We start from the raw sequence: 11,388 nt of genomic DNA on the forward strand, positions 1-11,388 counted from the left end.
GGCTATGACTAGATGCTCCTAATCTCATAAGATGAGACTTTAGTCAGAATTTCACAGAAAGGGTGACATTAAAAATGTGAAAAGTGTCTGTTTTATGTCACTTTAAACATGCAAAAACAAGTAATCTGGCTTCTTTTATACTCCAGGAAAGATTTTAACTTATTTTAGTCTTTTAGAGTTTTCAACTCATACAAGACTTCCTCCTTACTGACATGCATTGAAATTAAGTCTTATATTCTTTAATTGTGTTAATAGCACTGTGAAATTAAAGTACCTCCATTATAACACCTTACATTACAGGAAATGAGTATGTCAAATTATCGAACACACATCCTACCTGTATATAAAAGCTAATTACTCACCAAAGACATGGTTGAAACACTGCATACTGAATGACTGTCTTAATATAATAGTGGGCAGTAGGGTGCCATTTCAAAGAGTTTAAGAGTTGATTTCATGACGCATTCTACACAGCATGGACTTACATTGATTAATTTCATGATTAAATTTATTAACTATTGCAACATAATGAATGTTATACAATTCATGCCTTTGTTTTTCCTGTGATAGATTCCTATTCAGTCAGTTTAATATATGCTAGTCTATAACTCATTCCCCGCCAGCCTTTTTCTCAAAAGTTTCACAAAATGCCTTCCAGGAAAATGTTCTTCTATAAATATATAAACATACAAATATATCACATGAAAGAACAGACCCTCTGCTTTCAAACAAACAAAACTTAAATAAAAAACTTTTCATTCTATCTTCATTTGTTCTCTTTTTATAACCTCTCAAATATGGGTAGAAGATATTTTGTTGGAGATCAGATTCATAATGGTTATCAAAACATACACAGAGTTTAAACATTTTTAAAATGTATCTTCAATTTTTGCTTCAATTTTTTATAAATTACAGATTACCGTAAAAACATCAAGAAAGCGTCACTGGCAGGGAAATGTTTTCTCTTAATTGAGGAGATAACTTGTCAATGGCGGGGAAAGAGTTAAGTATCCCCAAGTGATAAAAGCAAGTAAATATACCCATCTGTAGCCAAAAATAACCCAAAATATCTCAAAATAACTTGGAGTATAAAACAGAGACACAGTGTTTATTCTTGGCTTTTCATGATTTGCTCGAACAAAATATTCATCATGTCCATTGTCTGTGTTTCATGGATCAACATTAGGGAAGGTACTAACTTTATTGTTTCTGCTGATGCGTCTTTCGGGTTTCACTCTGGGCTGCTTTGTCTGTATCAGCTCCTCTGGTGTGTTACCCAAAGGGGGCAGTAGTCTCTTCTTGCTGTTTCTGGTTTCAGGCAGCCATTGTGGGGGCAGCTCAAACGGCCCAAAACCAAACTGGGTCGTATCGTCCGGATCTGTAGGTGTCGCAGGGGCGACCTGCGAAGAGGAGTAGGCACAAGAATGAATAGGGGAATGTTTTGGTAACGTCAAACCCTCCTCTCGAACTCCATCCACAGATTGCTGTTTACGCAACTCTCCGGCCGGCCCGCCCGTCCTGCTCTGTACTTCATCTTTGGGTTGGAAGTTGGTACTGACCACTGAGGAAATTTCATTTTCATCATCTTCATCCTCATTTGGTCTAAAGATCTGCTGTTGGCCGATATTGAACATCTCCAGAAGCTGGCTTCCAGAGCGAGCTACAGTTTCGCCCCCAAGTGCACCCACTTCAACCAGCCCGCCGACACTGACCATGTTCCTTCGACTGTAACGGCGGTGCAGACGTGCTAGCATGTCAAGAAGACAGCGGCGGACCGAGCGATTCACTGTTAGGAGAAACAGTGGGTTGGTCAGGAGAGAGACCTTTGGGAGCCACAGTGCAGTCAGCTGTAACCAAGATGAGGCTTTTGCGGCCCCCAGCACAGCACGATATACCACAAGAGCAGCGTAGGGGGCGCTACAGAGTGCAAATACAAGCACGATGGACAACAGAGTGACATGGAGTTCAGCCTCACGCTGAGACACATACGGGATTGAAATGCTGTTTTGAGGAGTTCGCAAAGCAGCTATAATTACTTTCTTCTTCTGGCTGGTGCTCAGTGCGCGACGAATTAAGACCATGGCTAGAAACACCACCGATAGTGGTAAAATAAGTGTGGTGATGTTGTAGGTGATCATGTAAACCAGATGTCCCAGAGTTTGGCTGTCAGAACAAGAGGAGGTGGCGTAGATATCAGTCACACTGCTGACGGCAAATACAGGAACGCTGGCAACGACTGCATGTGCCCATATATAGATGACCAGATCCCTAGATTTGGCATCTGATATCTTTCTCTCCAGTGGATATAACACAGAGTAGTACCTAGAAATAAATGAGAAGAAAAGTATCTTAGTTAGGATGTATATTTTGTATTTTAGGTTTAGCTTACATAACCCTGATGTGTCTTGATGCAAATGTTTTATAGCATAATTTGAATATATGTGCTATTTGAATATCTGTGTGTTAAATGTGATATAAAATATCTGTCCATTGAGGTTCCATTATGTGATATATGAATATTTAAACTATTTAAAAATCTCGAATCTGAGGGTGCAAAAAAATCTAAATATTGAGAAGATTACCCTTATATAGATGTCCAAATGAAGCAACAAATTTTACTAATGATAAATACATTTTTAAAAATATATTTACAGTAGGACATTTCTAAAATATCTTCATGGAACGTGACCATTAGTTAATATCCTAATGTCCTAATGACAGGTCTAAAAGTTTTATGTGTGCCTCGGACAAGGATCAGGTTTCATAATAGGGGTCTCTGGTTATTTAAAATGAATGTGTTTTTGCCAAACGGACCCGAGACGACCTAAACTATCTCGCATGTGTGCATCGAGTCCTTTTTCAAACCCCCCTCTGCTTGCCAAGAGCACTTGCTGGCATTCGTGTGGCTGGCGTTAGGTTCATTTTCATTGACAGACCTGTCAATCAATTTTGAATGCACATTTTATCGGTTACCTTGGTGTCATCATCAGATATCAAAGGAAAATAAATGAAGCAGCGGGCCAAATTGGATGCGAGGCCCACGTGGTGTCTTTCTGGATGGTGCATGTAGGGGATGCAGACTACACACACGTCAGTGCCATTTACAATCGGGGCCAGTCAGTTAAAAAACATTGCTGCTGGTTTGGGTCGGACTTGGGTCTAATTTTTTTGGGGTTTTCTCGGGTCAGGTCTTTCTTTTAAAAAAAAAATATTTGTGCACCTCAGGTTCGGGTAAAAAGTGATTTGGGTCATTTCGGATCGGGTATATTCCTTTGGACCCGAGAAGACTAGTATGAATAACAGTAAGTTAAAGGATTAGTTCATTTTCTTTCAAAATAATCCAGATAATTTACTCACCACCATGTCATCCAAATGTTGATGTCTTTCTTTGTTCAGTTGAGAAGAAATTATGTTTTTTGAGGAAAACATTCCAGGATTTTTCTCATTTTAATGGACTTTAATGGAACCCAATACTTAACAGTTTTAATGCAGTTTAAAATCGCAGTTTCAAAGGATCCCAAACAAGGCATAAGGGTCTTATGTAGGGAAACGATTGTCATTTTTGACAATAAAAATACAAATATGCACTTTTAAACCACAACTTCTCTTCTTCCTCCGGCTGTGTGACGAGCCAGCGCGACCTCACGTAATTGCATAATGACGTCGAAAGGTCACGTGTTACATATATGAAGGCACATTTGCGGACCATCTTAAACAATAAACTGACATTAAGACATTAAATAGTATTATTCGACATACAACAATGTCGGAACGGTCCTCTTTCTCCACACATGTAAACACTGGGGCGTAGTTTCGCATACATCATCCGTGACCTCTTGACGTGATGACGTATTACCAAAGGTCGCGCTGACGCGTCACAGGACCGGAGGAAGACGAGAAGTTGTGGTTTAAAAGTGCATATTTTTTATTTTTCTTGCCAAAAATGACAATTGTTTCACTAGACAAGACCCTTATGCCTCATTTGAGATTGCTTAGAGTCCTTTGAAACTGCAATTTTAAACTGAATTAAAGCTGTTAAGTGTTGGGGTCCATTAAAGTCCATTAAAATGAGAAAAATACTCAAAAAACATAATTTCTTCTCGACTGAACAAAGAAAGACATCAACATTTTGGATGACATGGTGGTGAGTATCCTTTAACTATCCATAACGTGATATTTGAATATCTGTATGTTAAAGTCCATTATGTGATATAAAATATATTTATCCGTTAAGGTTTCATTATGTGATGGATATATAAATATTGGTATGTTTACGGTCTAGTATGTGATATATGAATGATGGTACGTTAACATTACATTATATGATATTTGAATATCTGTGTGTTTAAGTTTAAGTCCATTATATGATATGAATATCAATAAAATAAACTCCCATTATGTTATATATGAATATCAATATGGTACGGTTTCAATGGATGATATATGAGTATCAGTATCTTAACGTTTCAATATGTAATGTATGAATATTATCAGTGCATTCATATTGATTATGTTATTTATGAATATGTTAATGTTCCTTTATGTATTATCAGTATGTTAATGTTTCATTATTTAATAAGAATATCTGTACATTAATGTACCATTTTGAGATAAATGAAAATTACTACATTTAGTAGTGGTCATGTGATGTGTGCTTGCAGTGTGTCTTTGCATTTTTTATTTTTCCTTCAAGTGAAACATTTATTCAATGAACTGGTAAAGGGTTCTGTAAAAATATGTTGCTATGGAAGCAATAGCTTGAGAAACAGCTGGTGCCCATAACTAGTTTTACCATATTATATCATAATATCTACAATATTTTCCATATTATTCTGTTAACAAATGGTTTTAATTTTTGTTTGCTGTTAATAGTGACTTCCAACAATTGATTTGAAACTTAGTTAAACAAATACCCATTTTATAGTATCAAGTAAAATGTAAATGATTAGACATAAGTGTGTATCTACTCACCTGTCCAGAGCGATGACAGCGAAGTTCAGCACAGTGACAGAGCAGAAAAGCCTGTGTAGGAATTTGACGGCCTTGCAGAGAAGCAGGGTGTGGAACCACAGGCAGCACAGGGGGCTGGTACTAAGAGCTATGTCGAAGGGCACGCACACCAACCCGGCACATATGCCAGAACAAGCCAGGTTTTTGATGAAAAGGTTTGTGACTGACTTGAAAACATTTGTGTAACAGGTGCACCATAGCACTGCTGCATTGCCTGGGGGCGAGGAGAGAAAGAAGAGGAAAGAGGTTGAAGATCGCAAACACATATGAATTCATTTAAGAATGGGACAGCCATAAATAGCCTCCGTCTTATTGTCTATAGTAGTTCCCATGGATACCTGGGTTGCAGACTAATATGAGGGGGAAACATGAAAAAGTCACATTTCCTTTTTGACCCCTAGGGCAAACAAGATGCCACATGATATGATTTGAGTTAATAGTGAAACAGAAGATGCAGAACTCATATAATACTATTGTACTGATTCTTTTTGGCTCTTGTAAGATGAAAGGGATTTTACTCACATCAGATAAAAGTGCCAGAAAAATGACTATATCTAAATCTAAGCTGGACAATTATATCAATTTATTCTGAAGGATTTCTAAAATCAATGTGCAGACAAATCCAAGAAGCAGATGTCCAGGCCTCAAACACTTAGCTAATGGTTCATCTTTGATCGGTCTGTTTGTCTGAAAGATCTGTCTCAGTATGAGTGCACAGTAAGATGCAGTGTCTGACAAATCAATCCATTTCATTTGAATGCGAGACCCTTCTTGGCTATTTCAAAGTCACGTATCATTCCTAAGCAACATGTATAAAGGCTGTACATCAGTTTTGTATCTGGGGCTATAACTGCTGTCAGTAATAAGCTTTTAAAATCCCTAAATGCATTATTCATACTCCGTTTCAATATGCATTTGTCTTGCATGAGGTCAAATAAAATTGCAACAGCATTCCAAATGGAAATTTACTGTATGATTGCATGAATTCATGTTGCACGAATGGAATTTGTGGAATTCTCTCGGCCTGAAATGAAATGGAATTTGAGATGTTTCTCTCCTTAGATGTTGATGTTAACAGAGCACTTAGGTGACAGGTGCTCTCCAGACAGCCGGTTATTACACCTGACACACTTTCAGAAGTTGCGTCTCTCCCGCAAGGGCCGTGGCTTTCATCTTTTCCCATTACCATGCACACATAAGGGCAAGAAAAATCCATCTGTTGCTGCTCCTGTGTTATTACCCTGGTGACATATGAGTGCACACTTACTGTGTTGGACAATTGTCCAGTTGTTTCCAGAGGTCTCCAGCATCTTTGTGGCTAACAGTGGTGGTCCAACGTGATCTCATGAGAATATGTGTGTATTTTTACGTTTCAGTGTGGTTGTACCATACGTACATTTACTTGCGTTTAAAACACACTGAAACGTATTCTATCGACATTTTGACAGGACTAATACGAAAATTATTGTATTAACAGCTTTACAAAAGTTATTCCTATTGTTAAATATTAAAATCGCAGGCATTAGCTTTTCTTACTCATATTAATGATACAGTATGTTTTCAGTCAAATTTTCTGAAATATTTATTTAAGACAGTTTATCCATTTACCTAATGAAATGATTATGATATTCAGAGAATTTCACAATATTGAACATTTTAAAACTTTAAAATAAATAACATTTCAGTATTTATTTAACAATTCTTTTTATATTTAGTTTGTTTGCCATGACACACAAAAACAAGTTTTTTTCTATGCTGTCTTCTATGCAATACGTTATTATAACTACTAAGCAATAATTACACCAAAATACAACATAAAACTTTTATTCATTTGCTGTAATCCACATCTTTAAAATTCATACGATTGCGAGGAACAGATCCAAATGCAGCCCTTTATCCAGTGATCTTGATCCGACTTCTCATCAGCAACTGTAAAGTCAGATCGCGCGTTCGTTATAGGCTAATATAAATTTTAATTCAAATATCACACCTCAAGAAGCTTTACGACACATGGCTTTAGGGCATTGATATCAAAAGCTCATTGGCTCTTTAGGTGACATATTTGCGTCATTTCCGTTGGTGTACGTTTGAAATTTTAAAAAATGCGCAGAGGGAAGCCGGATCAACGTTTTCTTGGATTAATAACTTTAATACTTCTCTTTACTTTACTTCATATACTCCAGAGAGGACCGCGGCTACAGCACATCGTCATTTTAACTACTTTTGGTACTGATTTTAATATTTGCAATGAATAATTTGTGATTACACTTGGCTGTTTATTATGCTTTTTGTAACAGTAACGTTAAATTATTTTAATAAACTGTTTTGCGTAGGACTGTAGTGGCTTAAAATATCTTTTGAATGCTATATTGTTACTAAAATGTTCCTAAACATATCTGTCCGTTTAGCATAATATAAAAAGAATACATCACGTATTTAAACATTTTGTATAAAAAAGGGTTTGGGTTTAGGATAAGGTTTGGGGTAGGGTTAAGGTGGTAACATGCTAAAGTGGTTAAAGGAAAAATTATATAGCAATCTTTATGGAATGAAAGATACGTAAATGTTTAACGTTTTTTTAGCTGTAAGAACATATTAATGCCGTTTAATTAATTAAGTTACCGTTTAAATACTACGTATTAAGAGTGAGACCAGGCTGGGTAGTCAGACTTAACAGGGGTTTCATTAGAAGTTTTTTAACCCTTTATAATCTAACAAATTAGCGTCGCACACCTGAAGTAGATAGGTGCGTAGGATAAGAAGACACAAAGTCTCATAACATACACAAAGGGCAATTCCCGCACACAATTGCCCTTTGTGAACCCTTTATAATCTACATTGTAAAAAAAATATGCAGCATTTTTGTCAAACCAACATATGTTTTTATGTAACTTTAACTTATAAAATCAAGTTGAAATTGAAACTTAAAGTTTAAACTTAATTTTTTAAGTGATGTCAACTTTCTACAAGCCAAAACTTAATGGTAGGTTAAATTGACTTGCCCAACCAAGTTGTTTAAACTTCATGCTGCATTTTTTTTTTACAGTGATTTGGAATAGCTAATGAAACCCATCTGAAGTACACCACTGCACTGTTACACCCCATTCAGACAGCCAGCGACCAGCAGTAGCAGAGCGACGCGATCTCATTCATTTCAATGGAAACCGTGCGACTTCCGGCGGCACGAGCGAAAGTGACCGTTGGCGACTGTATGGGCGTGTCCAGCGACGCGAGAAAGTTAAGAAAAGTTTAACTTTATGCAAATGTCGAGCGAATTTCAGGAGCGACTACCAACGAAGAGAACGAAGCAGTGGAGTTCACGTCATCCTTCTCTCGTCAGTTACTGCCGTGGATGGTACTGCCGTGTATTTAGAAACGTCTGATTGAAAGAGACGGGCGACACACAGCGATAACATCGCTGGCTGTCTGAATGCGGCTTTAGCTTTGAAAGTATTGAATACATTTGCATTGTATTGCATTTGCTGTCCATGTCTGCCGTCTTCAAAGTCTACCTTAGCTGTAATTATAACATTAGATATTTTCAAGCTATGTGTGTATGTGATCCTGTCTTTGAAATCCAGGCTAAAGTCTCATAATCTAAATATGATATGAGGAGCATTAAAGTTTGATTTTACTTTAATGTCAATTTGACATGGACATACTTAATATAATATTTAAAATATAAAATGTTTTTCAAGTTATGTTGGATGATTTTATGTAAATCACAAATGAAAATAAGAAAAAATCACAAAAAAATGACTTTAGCTGGGTTTTCGCAGGGTCATTTAGGAAGGTCATTTATAACTTACCCATGAGATTCAGATAAAATACATAATTTCATCCCACTATATATGTCCGCTTCCTAAAAAGTATTTCACATTAATTACTAACAGTAAAGTATGCATTTGATTGTTTTCGTTAATCTGACCAAATCTTAATCCAGAGCAAAAGCTGCTCATCAGATTACAAAAATTTATACCAGGCTTTTCGGAGGCTAATCGGTCATGTGGTGGCCCATTTGTTTCCTTCTTAAGAAAATTGCTTCATAATTCTGGCATAGTTGAGAGAAAACATGTGAAGCAAATGGACTTTGTGCTATAATCAATAGAAATATCCCAAGCTTGTGTATTTCCTGGAAGGCTTCACTTGTATTTATCACTTGTAAACTAGCCTAGGTCCTTTCTGTAAATTTGGCATTCAATTTTTACAGATGCCTTAAACAAAGATTGCTTTTGTTAGAAATTATAAGCAGTATTTTACAGCAATTGATACATCACCAACTGTTTTTACCCCATCTATGAGTGATGAGCTGACAGGCAGTAAAGAGATTTTTTAGGAACCTGTCATGTGACACCACACCGAATGAGCAGCATACAAATACTCAGTTTGTGATCAGTAAACATGAGTGACAGCAACATCAAATTTATGCATTTGGCAGATGCAACTTTCGGTGCAGTCAATCCATACACTTGTTTATCAGCATGTGATCTCATTCTGATGGACCTGACTTGACACATAGGGACTTGGTTCTGCATGTGACAATCAGGGTGGTGCAACCTGTAAGTGCTGTCATCTTGTCAACACATTTAGACTTTAGACTAAACATTTTTGATTTGGGCTGTTCAATTTGAGAAATAGATTTGAAAATACATTTTCAAATGAGTTCCCTTAAGAGCAAATGCAAAAACAACAGATTTAGATGTCACATAGATTGGAAAGGGAAATGATTTGCTGTACCATGACTAATACAACATCTGTTCATGTAAGTGATGAACAATAATTAACAGCTTTTGTTTACAATTTATCTGTCACCTGATCTGAGAATAACATCTGTTAAAATCAGATTTATCACAGCAAATACTGTATGTAGCATATATGATCTCACATCCATTGACATCCTTCATCCATTGCCCTTGATAGTGCAATATATCATTATTAATCATTAAAAAATTAAGAAAATACAATACAATAGTTTATTTTTCATGCTTGTCCACTTACCTAACAGGGAGCCGATCAGAATGAAAGCTTGAATGGTAATGGTGAAATGTTTGTATGCTGTCTCCTGCGCGTGCAGGATCTCCTCCAGTCGTGTCACCTCTTTATCCTGAGCATCACCCCACGGACCCACGGCGGGTGACGCGTTTAGGAAACCCAGGTTCGAGGCATTCAAATGTGCGCTTCCGTTTTCAGAGAGAGAAACCCAGCTCTCGTTGTCTGCCTCCATCATCTTTCATTTCTAAGGCACCGCTGGAAATCTCCGGTTTGGCGCTATCGCGGCGCGCGAGTTATGGGTAAATGAAGAGCCCGTGCGTTAAGATGGTGCGTCGATCATTATTAACACTCGACTTTCTCGAGTTTCCCCCAGTTGCTCATAATTACTAAAAGCGCGAAACGATGAGGGAAAGCGCAAAACGCAGAGCTACCCGTATGTCCCAAATGTGATATTGCAGGGTTTTTATATTTCCATCGCGTTTTCTTCTTGGAACCAAACACTTGGCTTTCCAAAATCGTGTAAAAATATCATAAACGATAAGAAAATAGTCGTTTTCAGAGCGTGGATCACGTCGCAAGAGGCATGTCATTGATGCTGATGGAGCGATATGACAACGACTGGTGCTTTAACGATATCGAGCAATACTCGCGCGCCAATGTTCAAACTTATCCATAGTGCTGCGAAACGAAATACGTATATAAACAAACATGATATAAAAATTACGCGTCATTTATTCAATATTACAAAAGAAATCGGTTACTACAAGATGATCCTGCATGCCAATACTGTGCAAAGACAGTGCTCGAGAGTATAATAGAGAAATGATCGACATACCCGTATGAAACCATTTTCTGTCGATGATTATAGTCAAATTCGCTTGCATAAAGAATACAGAATTGAACAGACAAGGCTATCTGACTGAAATTTTGGTAAACGTTGCATTCTCATCATCGTGTCAATGTGTGTCGACCTCAGGCACCTGACTGGGTTTTAGCGACTAGCCTATGGCTTCATTGTTAGGGGCAATTTCTATAAATGAAAGGTGGGCGCTTAAAATAAGACGTCACTGGGAGATTTTGAAGCATTGATTTGTAATGAGTCTTTTCTTTGGGTTGCAAGATTTTCTAAGGTTCATTGAGTCATACCATTTTGTTGTTTTTGATCATTTTTGCATTAAATATAAAATAAATCTGGATTAATTTAAACTATCAGCTGGGTTTTTGAGCCAAGGCTGTTTTGAAAAGAATCCAGCGCGTAAAATGGGTCTGTTAAGGTTAAAGCCCACATGAAATTAAAATTAAACTTTTCTCCTTTTAGTATTTATACGTTAGGCTTAAGAATACATTTAAACTGGTGTCCAAAACACTGACAAAATTCTTATGCAG

General features: G+C 37.1%; 1 protein-coding gene across 1 annotated transcript; it reads right to left on the minus strand.

Moving 5' to 3' along the window:
- Positions 1–490: 490 nt before the first annotated feature.
- On the minus strand, positions 491–11,053 carry gpr176 (G protein-coupled receptor 176). Its single transcript, XM_065255860.2, has 3 exons — positions 10,009–11,053; positions 4,972–5,224; positions 491–2,322 (listed from the first exon to the last, which is right to left on the minus strand). Exons 1-3 carry the CDS (start codon positions 10,235–10,237, stop codon positions 1,170–1,172), a joined length of 1,635 nt encoding a protein of 544 aa, XP_065111932.2. The 5' UTR covers positions 10,238–11,053; the 3' UTR covers positions 491–1,169.
- Positions 11,054–11,388: the final 335 nt, after the last annotated feature.

This window comes from Paramisgurnus dabryanus, chromosome 12 (genome assembly GCF_030506205.2).
Source record: "Paramisgurnus dabryanus chromosome 12, PD_genome_1.1, whole genome shotgun sequence".
Lineage (NCBI taxonomy): Eukaryota > Metazoa > Chordata > Actinopteri > Cypriniformes > Cobitidae > Paramisgurnus > Paramisgurnus dabryanus.